The sequence below is a fragment of the Mustela nigripes genome, chromosome X, assembly GCF_022355385.1.
Source record: "Mustela nigripes isolate SB6536 chromosome X, MUSNIG.SB6536, whole genome shotgun sequence".
NCBI lineage: Eukaryota > Metazoa > Chordata > Mammalia > Carnivora > Mustelidae > Mustela > Mustela nigripes.
The window spans coordinates 78,676,488-78,692,114 of record NC_081575.1 but is presented as its reverse complement, the minus strand read 5'-3'; the positions used below and the strand labels follow the sequence as shown (position 1 = coordinate 78,692,114).

Below are 15,627 nucleotides of genomic sequence, written 5' to 3'. Positions count from 1 at the left end.
TAGGGTGGAGGAGAGAAGTACGGGGGTGGGACACAAGAAAAGGACCTGTCAAGTGAGAATGTGGATCCTGTGCCACATTCCTCACCTGACAGACTTGCCCAAGATGTGTTTGTAGAAGGACCGAGTAAAATAGCACTCCAGGAGGCGGTTGTCATATACAGCTTTGGCCACAATGCGTCCAACAAACTTGAAGTAGCTGAGGTGGTTGGGGTTGCAGTGGGAAGATGGGTTGATGGTGTAGGTGACCCGATCACCGGGTGAGGTACGGAACAAGGCATACATAGGGTTAAACATCTCCCGAGAGATGATCATATACCACTCCCGCAGGAGCCCTCCAGCATCCTGCCCTTCTTCTCCTTCAAACACTATATACCTGCATAAGAGACCAGAAACAGATGTGCAGAAAGCCCAGCACAAATCCATTCATTTATGTAGCATGACCCGAGTGAGTGAGTGAGTGAGTGAAGCAGTGGCTGGGGAGTGCAGGATCAGAGAACAGAGGTGAATGCAGAGTACCAGGAAAGCCCAGAGGAACGGTGGGGATCTGGGACAAGAAAGCATCATAGAAAAGATATCCTGAATTATCACTAAAAGCTTATCAATATTCCAGAAAACAGCAACAGGAAAGGTACAGAGGCTTAAATGAGGGCCTCACTTAGGGGAAGCAGGGAGAGGAGTTGACAAGTGGTGTCAGAGAGGCCTGAGCTCAGTCTGATGTCTGTAAGGATTTGGTGGTGGAGGAGCTGGGCCCAGTCTGTCTCAGAAGCCCGACTTCCTATGTGGTAACATGGATGGTGAGCCCATGCCATGAGGTAGAGGAGGAATCAGGTTCCTGAGCTCAGGAGCACCAAACTACACCAACAGGTTTATCATCTCACTGGCTTCCATGACACATATTATTATTATAAACTGCTGATCTCCTCTAGGCAGCTCAGAGTTACCAGTGAGTGATTAGCAATTTCGTGAGGGGCCATTTATGCAAGTGTGGTCTCTCCCAAGCCTGAATAGCATTTGCTTAGCAGGCTTCCCATTCCTAGTATAACAGAAAACTCTCTGCGAAGTCATCGGGTCTATCTTTGTAAATTCCAAAGACTCTTCTCCCTGGGAATTGGTGGGTAGCTCAGCTCAGTGAGATTTTCTATACCGGGTTCCTATCTGGAATTCCTCTGGAGTTCCCCTGCACATCTGGCACTGGAGTAAGCCTTCACTACCACGTAGGAAGATCCTCCACCCTCCCATTCTGTCTTTTCTCGTTCTGGGCTCTTACAATCGATTCTTCATTTCTTCAGGGGATTTCCGGTGCAGTTCACGATAGGAGTCTTCAAACACATGATCACGGCGGACATGCACGGCCATGTCTTCTTTCCGGAGTCCCTCATCCAAACGTTCCAGCTCTTGGCGAAAATATCTTGGGAGGTAGGGAAGGAAGGAATATAGGATTGGGTGTGGCAGACCAAGTTTCTGTTTGCTTGATTAGAATGAAGACCTATAATGATGCTTCTCCCATCTTCTACTAAACATCTGCTCCCCAGGGGAAGGTGAAAAGTACTCAGTAGTTGGGAGAAGTGGGTCATTCATTACCAACACCAAATTTTCCTATCTCTACTGCATAAAGTCCCACAGAGATTGTGGCACAGCAGGCAGTACGTGTAGGTGCACAGAAAAGACAAGGGTAAGGATGACGGGAGTGCTGTGGAGCCCCCACTGCCCCCAAGCCCTGCTGTAAGTGTATTGTGGCTACCCATACCTCTTGTATGACCCCAAAGAATGGAATGGAACTTTAGAAGTCATGTGATTAAAGAAAGGACTGCATTTCTCTGATGAAGAATGGAGACAGAAATGGAGAAGGAGAGGGAGTATTTAGGTATGATGATGGTCAGTGGCACAGATGAACCTCCTCCCTCCTGCCTAGCACCATTCCAAGGGCTGCCACCAAGGGAAACTTCTTTCCCCTGGAAACACTCCTTCAGGAGGAATTTTGGCCTCTTTCTGGGAAGAGAGATACCACTTGAAAAGTTTCCAACCCACAGCCTCCAGGACACATACTTGCGCTTGACATCAAAGTCGAGGACACGAATGTAGTCTACCAGGACAGCAAAAGGCCCATCAGCAAGATGGGTGGTGGACTGCCGTAGGATCTGGTTTAACACAGTGCGATGAGTCTCTGAGGGGAGGAAGGACACCAAGAATCAGCACATCTTGGCTCCCAGAAGACTATATTACTGCCAACCAGACAGCAACTCTCTGTGTTTCAGGGAAAAAAGACCGTGTGGCATAAAAGGCCTTTCAAACCCAGGCCCTATATCACTAGCTTCATTCTTTCCCTTTCTCTCTCCTCTCCCCACCATACACTTATTCATAACATGCACTGTCACCGCCTCTCCCCTATGAAAACAACTATGAATAAAGTGTATGAAGTGACCCTGTAAAAAATGAAGCCTTCTTTTATGGGCCTAAGAGTTCCCTGTACCTGCAAAGCGAAGGAACTTCTGTGTGTCAGGGGGCAGGCTTGAGGAGATGTGCATAGACGAGGGCTCCCTGGAGAAGAATGGGTCAAGGGAGGAAGGAGTAGCTGGGGTCAGGGGGGCAGGGGAGAGTGGAGGTGGCTCGTCCTTGATGTGTGCCAGCTGGCTCTCACGGGTGTCTCTAATGGGAGGCTTGCTCTCCCGCTCTGTGGCATGGACCAGAAAGAAGGCCTCGACGGCAGGCTGTAGCACTGGGGGTAGGAATGACAGGGAAATGTTATTTTACTTTAGAAACTTCAACATATAAACCTCTTTTCCTTCATAATCAAATTACAGAGGCACAATATGTGAGAAAAAATAATGAAAACTTATAGGAGAAATACAATGTAGCAAAGAAAAATGAAGCCACAGAGAAAGTCCGAGCTTCCCTGAAACTTAAAAAAGGCAACCAGTTATAAAGATTCCCCTGATCTAAAAAGTGAAAAGATACAGCTACTAAAAGAAAGAGCCAATCTTTTTTTTGGATACTGAAGTGAGAGAAAAAACACCCCTCCTTTGAATTCTCATTACAGAGACATTGAGAGAGAGAGAGAGAGAGAGAGAGAGAGAGAGAGAGAGAGGTGATCTGGAAGGAAGAAAACTGAGTGGGCAGAAAGGGCCCGAGAGCAGATCAGCAGGGTGGGACCTTGGCCCAAAGGCCACAACTCACCTAGCACTGCATGTTGGTCATGGGATTCCTCTAGTTCCTTTAAACATTCTCCCAGCATGTCCCACAGTTCATCCAAGCTCAGCTGCTCACTGAGCAGGGGTAACTCAGGTGGCCTCTCCTCCTTTTCCTTCTCCCCTTGTGGGGTTCCATCTGAGCCTATAGGCCACAGAAAGGAGAGAGAGAAAGCTTTGAGGTTTCACCTTCATTTAGCTTTTTCCCAGATCAAATGTGCAGGCCATTAATCCAGATTTCCAATGCCAGATCAAGCAGACTGGCCCACTGGCTACTTACTAAGTAATACTGAGCAGTTATCTGAAAGCAAGCTCCAGTCCTACACTAGATGACATTTAAATTTAAATCAATTACAATTAATACAATAAAAATTTTGGTTCCACAGCTGCAGAAGCCACATTTTAAGTGCTCCATAGGCACATGTGGCCAGTGACTACTATAGACAGAGCTGGTTTACTCACTGCCTCATTAGCTTTCAAAGAATCTATGGATTATTAAATGATTTAATGCATTTCAAAAACGGATGTCCTGTGACAACCCTATTCCACAGAAATGTGTTTAGGAGGGCATCGGAAAGTATTCTACGTACAATTAACTTTTGAGAAATGCTGCTACTAATGCACCCGCAATGTGCCAGGTTCTGTTTTAAGTGCTATATATATGGGTGTGTGTTCACTTGTTCAATCTTAACTATGAACATCCCTGTTTTAAACAAGGAAACTGAAGCTAAGAGAGGTTTGCTTCATGTCCCAGAGCTAGCAAATGGCAGAGCCACCACTCAAACATATGCTGTCTCCATGTCTAACATTATCACATCATAGTTTCTTTTACTACAGGAATTGTAGTGTATGCTATAAATCTCCAGAAAGGGTGAGGTGGTGACAGTTAGTGATCTTGGTTGGTAAATGCCTATTAACATTTACAAAAGCCAGCGTTCACTGGAACAAACTGGAAAACACTGAGCTCATGTATATAGAGAACAGGGGATGCAGCAGACTGGCTTTCTCTTCTGCTGTACTGGAAACAGGAAGTAGTACTGACCAATGGACTGAGTATCCTGAGCACTGGGAGATGGCTGGTCCACATCCATGGGTGACTCCTCCCTCCGGACAGAGGCCTCCGACTGGCTTGACTCCGACTGGATAAAAGGGAGACAAAGTCACATAAAAGGGTGCAACTCTGCTTTCCTCAGGGAGAGGCTAGAGGCTGGCTCTACCCATTCTTATACATCATAAGTTTGGAAAGCTTAGAAGATAAAGCTTCCTTTATCTGGTCAAAAAACTCTGTAGCTTTCTAGAACAAAAGAATGGCCTTCCCACCTCCTTTGCCGTCCTCCACCCTGAGCTAGTAAACTTTTCCAAAAAGCTCCCTGGATGCCTGCATTGCCTCCACTGTACTCCAGGCCTATGTCCAGTTAGTTATGTCTAGTTAGACACCAGACCTGAAGACTTCTTCTGAGAACAGATTGCATGCGCGTGCGCGCGCGCGCACACACACACACACACACTCCTCAGGTGAGCACACTGTAGGTTTGGCTCTCTGTTTCTGTTTGCTCAGAAAAGGAGAAATAAGGGACAACCTTTGATGGGTGGGAGTATTCACAAAGCCAACATCTGTCCTTTTGGGTATGGGAAAGATGGCGCAGAAAATACTCCAGAATAATAGTTGTTTTCCCTTTCTACTGTGTTGGGAGTCACAGCTCTCAAATTCTACGATGTTCTCAGCATGCTCAATGAAATCACACTGTGTTAAATAGAAGTAATATGCAAAGAAAAACCAGGCCTCAGGATACCTTTATTTCTTGGATCTTGGGAAGGTGACTTGCATGTTGCAAGGACAGGAAAACAATGAGAGTGCCACAGCATATAGACATGATGCTAGGCTTTTCCCGCAGCTACTCTGTGCTGGGATCCCAACAATGAGTTTGCTATCTAGGAACCTGAAGGTTTCTTCCTAAAAGTGCCTAAGTGCCTAGGTGCCATGGTACCAAGAGAGTGTGGAGAACAGAAGCAGAGGCCAGGGTAGATAGACCAGCCATCATAGCCTAGAAGAGGCTGCATGGGATGTATACCAAGCCTGGGGGCATTACAAGGGCAGGATTCCTGATGTACTTGCATTATTCCATGAGACTGAAAAACCTTTATCCCACACCCCCTCAGAACCCAGACACTAAGCATTATGCAGTTTGCAAAAGCGCCACTGTTGACTGGATAGCTGGGAGGGGGGTATGATGGCCAAGCTTTAAGTCACATCAATCCAAAACAATGAACAAACAGTAGAGAAAACATCAATAAGAAAGTAACCCTGTTGTCCGGAAGCATTCATATAGCAAACTTAATGCAAAAGCATACAAGGTAAGGGCAGTGAAACCCCACTGATAATGTGGTGGGGAAGGGGAGAGAGACAAATGAATGAGGGGCCACAGGCATCATGCTAACCGTTGCTGCTTGTTGCTGTCTCCGCGCCCTTTGACCCTCACGTACCATTTGTATAATGGCATCAGCCTCAGCCTCCAGCTGCCGAACAGCTGCCTGGATGCTGCTAGCTGAGCCTAAACCGGAAGAACCTGGGAGAAAGAAAAAAAAAAAGGCAAGATATAAAAAGTAGAAATGAGGGAATGCCCAATATTCTCTCTCCCATCTCCTGGGCTGCCACAGGGCATCTTGCTGAAGTCTTTGAGCTTTAGCTCAGGCAGCTTCAGAGTGCTCTTCACCAGGCACTAAGAACTACCATTACAAGTAAGGGCAGGGGACATGGTGCTAGGCAGATGGATAGTGGCAGGTGTAGAGGGTTCTGTGGGACAGGAGAAAAAGAGATAGGATTTGGCAGGCCACAGCTGAGGCAACATGGCTGCAATGTTTTAGTCAGGAGTGATCAAAGAAGCAGAAAGGAGACACACTCAGTGCCTTAAATCTTGCTCAACAAAAGAGCTGCCCCCAGTTTCTTTGCCGGATTTCCACTCTCCCTTAATTCTCACTTGCCCTAATGAATTTCCTATGCAGAGAGCTTGAGTGACATATAGAACGCAGCCATCAACAGCCTAGGAAAGGATCATCACTTCCTTTTTTGAAAAGGTTAAGCAGGATGGAAACATGACATTAAGTCCTGCCCTCCAGGGACTCTGAGTTTGCCACCACCAACCCTGCCCCTCAACTGGACACTCCAGTTTCATACCTAGCCTGCCTGTCTGCTTGGCTTTCTTGTTAGCTCGGCGTGTGTCGTCCCGGAGCTGGATGATGACCTGCAGTACCCTCAAGAAGAACTTCTGGGTAGACGTCTTGGATGTCAACATGGACATAGAAGGCAGCTGGAGCTCCCGGCCACCCAGAGGTCGCTTCTGAGATGCCACAATTACCACATTCTCAGCCATGTCAAACCTGGATGGTGTAGAGGTGGCTTGCGTATACTGACAGCATCAAAGCATAAACATCCAGAACGAGCAGGGCTTTTTGGTGTCAACCAGAGGGTTAAAGAATCTCAGAAGGAAATCCCCAAAGTGGGAAAAAATAAGGTAAAGCATGTATAGGACAGATAAGAAAATCTGCCCAAAGAGGGGAAACAACACCGCCAACAACAACACCACCAACAACACCACCACCAGGAAACCAACAAGAGCCACCTTTTAGAATACCCCAGATTCCAGCCCCACAGCCAAATGGGTGGCAACCACCCACCTGCTCTGCATTTTGCCTTTTAGCTTGGTGGTCTGTGGCTGCTCCTCAGGCAGGCCATCAGGAGAGAGGGTCTCACACTGGGCTCGTCGCTGCTGTTCTAGGTTGTATTCCCGTAACTCAGCCAAAAGGGTACCTGGTCAGGCAGAGGAGCCAGCAAGTGTTCAGAGACTCCCCTAGTGAAGCAGCTGAAAGCCAAACTTTTCCAAGAAACCTGCCCAGGCTGTCTTCTTTGCTCAGCTGCAGAGAATCTGGAGTGAACAGGAATTCTGCTGTTCACCTTACTACGTATGTTCATGGATCAGCCATTCAGAGACTAGCAATATACCCTGCCTCAGGAATCTGTTCAATCTACACAAAATGCAGCTCAGTGCAGAGGGGGAAAAGTATCAGTTTCTGAGGTGATCTCAAGCAAACTGCTTAAACTCCTCTCCAAGTTCACGAATCTATCTTGATAACGAGACTAACACTGACTAACCTCACAAGGCAGTTTTGAATATTAGGAGATAATAGCAGTAGAGTAGGTGGGACACTGCCTGGCCCATGGGTATTGAATGGTACGACTCAAGGAAATCAGAGACTGGCCAAACTCCTTCTGGAAGAACCTTATAGTTCTCATGTAACAAATACTCTGGGTTATACAGTCTAACCAATACCCATATCACCTCTGCTCTAGGCACATTTGTGAGAAGGAGATAACTAAGCAGGTAGCTGAGATCTAGGGCGATCCATGATTGGGTTGGGGGTGGGAGAGAGCAAAGAGACTCTCTATGCTTAAAGAAAATCTGGCTCTACTCCTCAATTCAATCAGTTTATCACCCTGGGTTTTAGTTTTCTTCTTGATTAACAACAGGGAGACTGAAACTAGACAATTTGCAAGTGTTTTTAGAACTTCTGTACCCTCACAACTGCACAAAGGCAGGGGATATCTACCACTTGGACTCTCAATTCTTGAGCCTAAGTGAAGTGCAGGTGTATCTCTGAGGTGGGAAGCTGCCTTAGCAGGCTCATCACAGGGCTCTTGTAAGTGCCCAGAATGGAGAAGCAAAAGAGCACTGCTGGTCCTATATGTACTCATTTTCCTTTACTAAGCACTGATTACAAGGCATGTGCCAGGCACTGGGAATGTAGAGAGAAGCCCAGCCCTGTTCTCCCTGAACAATAAGTAGAGGGAAACAGATGACAACTCAGTATTATCAGTGCTGCAACAGAGGAGAGGACAGGGGCTGTGCTACAGAAGCACAGAGGAGTTTGAGTCAACCTGGAGATCCAGGAAGGCTTCCATAAAGAGGTGACCCCTCATTGGAAAGCTTTAGAAAGACAAGATGCTTTACTCTGGTTATTACCTATCTGTTTACAAAGAGTATAACCCAGATGGCGAGCTCCATTCAGTAGCAGCTTGAGAACAGTGTCCCGGGTTGCAGGGTCCCCCCGAGAGAGCTGCAGTAACACATTTGCTGCATCCTCTAGACCTTCTTCAGAACAAGAGTGGGATGTCAACACCTGGGGGAAAGAAAAAGGGTAAGCCTCAACTTGAGTATGAAAACTTTATCTATTCCCATCCACCATTTTCCCCTCAATCTTAGGAATTCAGAAGAGCTTGGACTCACCTCCACAGAGAGCTGTAGCTGGTTTTCAGTGAGGCCAGAAGATACCATCTTAAAGTCTGCACTGCTGCTGCCCCCATCACCCATCTTTGCTGGAGATTTGCTGACCTTAGTAGTTGTAGAAGCTTTGAGGAATCAGATGGAACACTGTAAGCCTCTAATAAAACTCTGTGAAAAACAATCTGAGGAGTTTGAAGTGGTGGGGGGGTGGAAGGTTGGGGTACTAGGTGGTGGGTATTATAGAGGGCACAGATTGCATGGAGCACTGGGTGTGGTGAAAAAATAATAAAAACTGTTATGCTGAAAATAAATAAATTTAATTAAAAAAAAAAAGAAAACCTCACATGACAGAACCAGATAATCACTGAACTGTCCAGAGCTTCACTATCGTAAAGTAGTACAAATGAAAAGCCACCCACCAAAGCTAAATCCAAATGACCTGGGATGTCAAGGACTCTCATGACCTACCTTTTAAAGTGACAAAGAATCTCAAACATTTCTCAATTGTTTCCCTACCATCAGAGCCCCCTCTTCAAAACTTTTTTTCCAGTAATTTTTACCAGTATGCTATAGGGCTCATTCCTTTTACTTCCTAGGATAGCCTGGCTATTCTACCCTTATTCACACGGTATCCTGTTGGCTCTTAAAACTTTTTCCTGAGATTGGTTCCCTCAACCAGGATGAAAAGGCTGGGAGTTCTTTAAAAATAGGGACTTTCTTTCTCTCTCCTCCTCCTTTTGGTGCTTAGCCTAGGGAAGCCATATTCAGTGAATGCCCGCTGGTCTTCGGGAGTGTCTGTGTGGGTAGGTGGATGAGTGTGGGGAAGAGAATGATGGAGAGAGAAAACTGGGACTGAGGGGGGGAAAAATGAACACATTTGGCTCTTGCAAACACAAACCAAGCCGAATGCTATCATTAGGGAGTAATACCTGGATGGGGGAGTGGAGGGTGAGGTGGGTGTCCATACCCCAAAGCTCCCAGCCTACATCCACACTTACTTGAAACAGTAGTGGTAGCAGTCGTGGGGGTAGTCACCGTGGTCGAAGCAGCTACGGCAATGGTAGATACAGCCGTGGCAGCAACCAGAGCTGGAGCAGAAGTGACAGGGGTGGTTGCAGCAGGGGGAGTGGGCGTGCTGGAGGCAGCAGTGGTAGTGGTGGTAGATGTGGTTGAGGTGGCAACAGTGGTGGAGGAAGCACTGCTGCCAGAATTAGCCTGTGTTTCCGACACTTTGTTTTCTGGGAGAGCAATTGAGATGAGAGAAAGGAGTCTGAGGAGTTTCTCAGTTAAGAGAGAGCTCCGGCGGATGACTGGGTGTGACAACATGTTCATGAGCTGCCCCAGTGGAGAGGCCTCGAGGCTGTATGGGGAGGTTTCCCCCTCACCACCAGCGCTCACTGGCACTGACTTCACGGAGTTCTTGCCTTTCCGGCTGACATTCATGTTGTCCAGTTTTACCAATAAGTCCCAGAAGTCTGTGCAAATGCCACTGCTGGTGGACTGTGAAGAGCATGGGCTGCAGGCCTGCTTATTACTGCCCCTCTCCCGATCGCTCTCACAGTTTGTTTCTTTGGTCCGCTGCTGTGTAAAGTGGCTGGGAAATACCTGCCGGCAAAAGGAGGACAGGATTGGTCTAAGGGTCTACACAGAAAATACATCTTCCTGACAAGGAGAGACAACTGATTCCTAGACACACCATTCTTCTGAATAGCTTTGGTGACATGGGAGAAAGATCATATATGAGTTTTATCTAACTGATGGTGAAGTGGCCTAGAGAAGCAAACAAGGGGTTTGTAGGGAGATGATTAGCTAACCTCTGAGCATCTGTCTCTGTACTTAAGAAATGGGGAGCATAATCATGCTCTATCAAAAAAACGGCCAAGATTAAAGGAGATAATGTATTTTTGCATAGTGCCTGGTACGAGGTAGGCCCTCAAAAATGGCAGCAATGATTATTAAAAATAAGACTGAACAGGGGCACCTGGGTGGCTTAGGTGCTTAAGTGTCTGCCTTCGGCTGAGGTCATGATCCTGGAGTCCTGGGAGCGAGCCCCATATCAGGCTCCCTGCTCAGTGCGCCGTCTGCTTCTCCCTGTCCCCTCCCCCACTTGTGCTCTCTCTAATAAATAAAAACTTTTTTTTTTTAAAAAAGGAGCAGGTTCTAGGTCCAGGTCCATCACTTACTAGCCACATGACAAAGCCATTAAAAATTTCTGTACCCTAGCTTCTTCATTTGTAGAATGGGGATCATACAGACCACTGAGAGTTTTGATAACCAAATGCACAAAAATTATAAAAAGTGAAAGTAAGAACCCCACAAAATTATTTACTGGATAACTCCCAGAAATAATACGTGCCTGAGGATTAATAGTGCAGAAAGACCTGCTAGCTTTCTCAGAGTTCAGATTTCATCTAGGTTGTGGCTGTGACCCCCCCTTCCATCCCCAAGGGTTGGGTTCAAGCTCCTCACCTTGGCCAATTGAATGAGTGTGTCCAAAACATGTCTGCAGACAACAGGAGCAGCCTGGGGGTGGATGTGGACGGTGGAGCCACTGCTTGCATGCTTCTCAGTGTGTTTGCGACCCCCTGAACGCTGGATCTGGAATATATTAGTCCTGCAGCCTAGGGCTGCATCCATGGATACTGAGAGCCAGGAAAGCTGGTTGGAACTCTTAGACTCCATCTTGTGTAGCAGGTCCAGTGGCCGGTTCTCATGACTGCTCGACCCACAGCTTTTGCTTGACTTTTTGCCCTTCTCCTCACTTGAGGAGAGCTTCGGTGTTTCAATGCATAGCTCACTCTCACTGCTGCGCTGCAAAATGGAGAGCAGACTGCGGATGACCCAGTGGCGGGTCTGGGCATGGTAGCAGAGATTTCTCAGTACTCGGTGTAGACGGCTAGTATTAAGCTTTGGCTCATCCACGAAAAGCAGGACCAGGAGACAGGATAGGGCTTCATGGTCCAGAAGTAGCCGTCCTCGGAGGCGGAGGAGAGTGTCCACATTACTGCCAGAAGGCCTGGAACAGAGCATGGTTTCTAGGTAACACTTCAGCTAGAGCTCGGGGATTAGGTATAGCCCAAGGGAAGGGGAATGAGCTACATACTTCCAAGGAGGCATAAGGGAAGAGTGTCTAGTCTAAGTGTTCTTAACAGTAAGAAGAGCTGCCCTCTTGTGTATCTACTGGGTACCAAGTACTCTATAATCCATACCAACTGGTATGGGGCTGCTGAAAAGACCAAAGAACTGTCCATTTTTGAGATGATGAACAAGAGGCTCAAACAGGTTAAGTGACTGATTGCCCTACAACAGTGTCCATACTAACAATTGGTGAAGTCAGACTACACTTAAGGTCTTAAAAAACAAACCAATAATGCTTATTTCCTACCTTCTCTAGCCTATAAAGGATTTGCCTGCCTCACTGGGACTGATCACTCCCTTTATATTTTGGCATGCTGGGTGCAGTCTGCTTCAGCCTGGGTAGTAATGAACTCTTCTTCCACAGCCTAGATGTTACAAGCTCTCGGCAAGTGGCTTTCCTTACTATAACCACAGCTAGCACCTGCTGCCAGTCTGCCTTACTTTGTGATTATGGTCTATGGTAGCTACACCACCCCAAAGCTGTGTCTTTCTGAAGGGGGAGTCCAAAGATCTGGCTCCCCTACTCATTCAAGGCAATATCCTAGAGAGATCATCCAGTCTCTCCACCTATAAATTAAGGAAGTTGGACTAGCAACAGAAGTGAGAGGTGGTATGGCAATAAAACAATAAAACAATAAAAAATAAATTAAAAAAAAAATAAGGTACCTGTTATGGCTGCTGCTACCCCCCATCTGGAAGGTGCCACCTCTCTGCACAGCAAGGCGAGTGTACTGGACTCCACGGTTGCCACTGAGGCGACTGGTGAAAGCTGGAAGGAAAGAAAAAGGAAAATGAAACTGGGGAGGTGGTTGGTGAGCTGGGTCCAATAAGAGAAAAGGGGAACAACAGAGCCTCATGTGGCCAAAACCAAACATTTCAGAGCCCTCCCACTTGCCTCCCTCTGTACCGGGGCTTCGGAGGATGGCAGAGAGTGCAGAGGTGCTGCTGTGGCCAAAGAGCCGCTCATGCATAAGTTGTCGCTGCCGGGCTTCCTGCTCTCGCCTCAGGGCTTGAGCCTCAGCAGCAATGTCAGGTGGCATCACAGCCAACACACTGTCCTCCATGTCCTCCAGGACACTACGGCGCAGGTCTGAGGGCAGGGTCTGGATGAAGGTCACAGGGTCCATGGGGGTGTCTGAACTGGCATTCTGTGCCAGTTCCCGTCGCTGCTGCTCAGCTCTCTGCTGTGCCAGCACCTACGGAGCAGAAGAAGTCAATGGGGGCATACCCATAGCTAGGCAGCCTAGCCCCACCAGCTCCCTGCTCACATACTTCCTCCTGGATGGCTGGAGGCAGGGCAGCCAGGAACTCAGGGCTCACTTCAGTCACACCAGGATTGCCCACCACTGCAGGAGCTGAACTATTTGCTGAAGGGGCAGTCCGAGTTGGTGGACGGATACCCAGCTGGTTCTGCAGGACTTCCCGGCGGATGTCATCAGGCAGAGCAGCCAGAAAAGAGGGGTCCACACCTTCGGGTAGACTGATACCTGAGGGGAGGCACAAAATGTGAAGGGACTCCCATTTCTACCAACGCTTAAAATGTACTCGGAGTAAAGAGACCCATGGCCTTATTTAACCTCAATGCATGCAAAGGACAGAGGACACAAAGAGGGCCCCTTCACCTTCCCTAGGCTCAGTAAAGCTCTTATTATGTGCCATAGTCTTCGTGTATGCTGTCACTGAATCTTCACCAAGACCCTACCACGTAGCTATTATCAATCCCCCTTAGTACTGATAAGGATCAGAGAAGTTAAGCAATGGTTCCAAGTTCTGAAGGTAGGTGACTACAGAGGGGGTAACCTGAGCTAAGATCTGTTTGACTCCAAAGCCTGGGCTCATTCCATCATGCAGCACCAGCACTCCCTTACTGCTGGACCTCCTCCCATAGGTATGCCACCTTCCATGTGGGTGGGACAATTTAACTGGCAGGAATTTCCACGCCAAAGGCTCCTAGAAGCCTACATAACCCTAGGATGGCCTAAGCACACATGGAGCTCACCTGCAAGGGGATCTTCTTCTTCACTGCTTGTTGAAGGGAGTGGCTCTTCTAGTATTCCCCGGGAATCTGCTCCAGAAATGGCCACAGCAGAATCTCTGGTGGAAGAACTCTCAGAGGATGCAGGGGGAGAGCTAAAGAAAATAATTTTCAGGTTGTTCTAGTATTAATGTTTCCCCATTTATAAAATACTCCCATAACACCCCACTCTCATAGAAGCCAGGATGATTTCCCCAGTGCACCAAGCATGTGCAAGAGTTAACAAATATGCATGTGGCTTGAAATATCCACCAGCACATTCTGCTTTCCTCTTGTTCACACAATGCTTACCTGTCCTCAGGGGGCTGGGTAGGTTCCCCTGATGTATCGCCCCTGCCTTGCACTTCTGTCACAACAGGTGGGGCATCCCCAGGAGTGGAGCTGCCTGCTGTGGGTTGCTCAGAACTGCCAGCTGCTGAGGTGTCACCCACAGCCTCCTCCAGGGTACAGGAAGCTAGGCTACTGGTGTCCATAGGAGAGCCTTCCAGTTGACTGCTGACAGCTGTCAGTGCATCAGAATCTTCAGCTCTCTCTGGGGAAAGAGAGGCTAGGAGGAAGTCACATGGAGAGGTTAGATCTCTGCCTAGAAGAGGGGGCCGAATTAAGATGCAGCCAGATTAGACTTCTCAATTCTCTACTGTCTTGCTCGCCTGACATTCCCCTCAGTCTCATATACTTTATAAAGCTCAGCTCAATTCCTCATGATGTTCCTGGTATGCCTGTGAAACACCTTTCCCTAGGCACCCCAGGTAAGGAAGGGAGTCTGTCACTTTCAGATTCCATGCAGGCACCACTTGTACATGCATGTTGATTTTGTTTACCTAAAGAAGGGTCCTTGAAATAAAAAACTCCTATGCCTTAAAGTTTTTCCAGAGCCTATCACAGGCAGCATGGTGCAGAGCAGGAATAGCAAACAAGTCTCAATTTACCCTGTTGGAACACTGCTGTGAAGAATTTTGAGGCCCCACTGCAAACCACTGGGAAATAGTGGCATGAGATGAACAGTGTTTGCCAGGATGGGAGAGATGTGTGTGTGTGGGGTGTGGGTGATGTGCTTGCCATGCCTAAAGGGTGCTGAAGGAGAGCAAGCTTTAAAGTCACACAACAGATCTGGATTTTTCTCAGCTCAATCACTTATTGAATGGTCTTGGGCTAATAATCTCATGTGGGTTTCAGTTTACTCACGGAGATAATACTATCTACTTTGGAGGGTTGTTTCTGTTTGGACGTTTATTTACTATTTTTTAAAAGTAACTTCTATCCCCAATGTGGGGCTCAAACTCACAACCACGAGATCAAGAGCTGTTGCATGCTCTTCTGACTGGGCCAGTCAGGAGTCCCAGGAAGGTTGCTTTTATTTATTTATTTTTTTAATTTTTTAATTTTTTTTTTTAAAGATTTTATTTATTTATTTGACAGAGAGATCACAAGTAGGCAGAGAGGCAGGCAGAGAGAGAGAGAGAGAGGAGGAAGCAGGCTCCCTGGCTGAGCAGAGAGCCCGATGCGGGACTCGATCCCAGGACCGTGAGATCATGACCTGAGCCGAAGGCAGCGGCTTAACCCACTGAGCCACCCAGGCGCCCGGAAGGTTGCTTTTAAAGAAGTAACAGGCTTGCCATGATAGCCCAGGAAAAGTGATCACCTCAATAAACTGTTTGCATTATCACCTGTATCATTCGACACTCAGATACATGATCTTGAGTCCACAGAGAAGAAACCTCAACTTTAGCTAAGAAAGAAAATATGCAAGCTAAGATCCTACTCTCTGAGGACCCGAACTTCTACTATTTCTTTAAGGACAGTAAAAAACTCCAAAGATGTCCATTTTCCCTCCTGTTAAATCACCCTTCACTCCTTACCCAAACCTTGAAATTCTACTCACTTATAGTAGGAGCTGGGGACAACTCCATCTGAGTTGTTTCTGCTTCTCCACTTGGCCTTGTGGGACCCAATTCCTCTGACTCTACAGGCATCAATAGCTGTGCAGAGC

The 15,627-nt window shown here is 47.4% G+C and overlaps 1 protein-coding gene across 1 annotated transcript in view; it reads right to left on the bottom strand.

The window, feature by feature from the left end:
* HUWE1 (HECT, UBA and WWE domain containing E3 ubiquitin protein ligase 1) overlaps positions 1-15,627 on the bottom strand; it is a 170,831-nt gene that overhangs the window by 2,921 nt on the left and 152,283 nt on the right. Inside the window, exons 51-69 of the mRNA XM_059385249.1 lie at positions 15,520-15,623; positions 13,929-14,184; positions 13,602-13,732; positions 12,875-13,089; positions 12,510-12,798; positions 12,269-12,371; positions 10,934-11,480; positions 9,463-10,069; positions 8,468-8,589; positions 8,204-8,360; positions 6,861-6,993; positions 6,361-6,563; positions 5,625-5,752; positions 4,228-4,324; positions 3,175-3,330; positions 2,471-2,716; positions 2,047-2,164; positions 1,268-1,408; positions 86-373 (exon numbers count right to left, since the gene is read on the bottom strand). Coding sequence (XP_059241232.1) covers positions 86-373; positions 1,268-1,408; positions 2,047-2,164; positions 2,471-2,716; positions 3,175-3,330; positions 4,228-4,324; positions 5,625-5,752; positions 6,361-6,563; positions 6,861-6,993; positions 8,204-8,360; positions 8,468-8,589; positions 9,463-10,069; positions 10,934-11,480; positions 12,269-12,371; positions 12,510-12,798; positions 12,875-13,089; positions 13,602-13,732; positions 13,929-14,184; positions 15,520-15,623 — 4,041 coding nt within the window. The remainder of the gene's footprint in view (positions 1-85; positions 374-1,267; positions 1,409-2,046; positions 2,165-2,470; positions 2,717-3,174; positions 3,331-4,227; positions 4,325-5,624; positions 5,753-6,360; positions 6,564-6,860; positions 6,994-8,203; positions 8,361-8,467; positions 8,590-9,462; positions 10,070-10,933; positions 11,481-12,268; positions 12,372-12,509; positions 12,799-12,874; positions 13,090-13,601; positions 13,733-13,928; positions 14,185-15,519; positions 15,624-15,627) is intronic.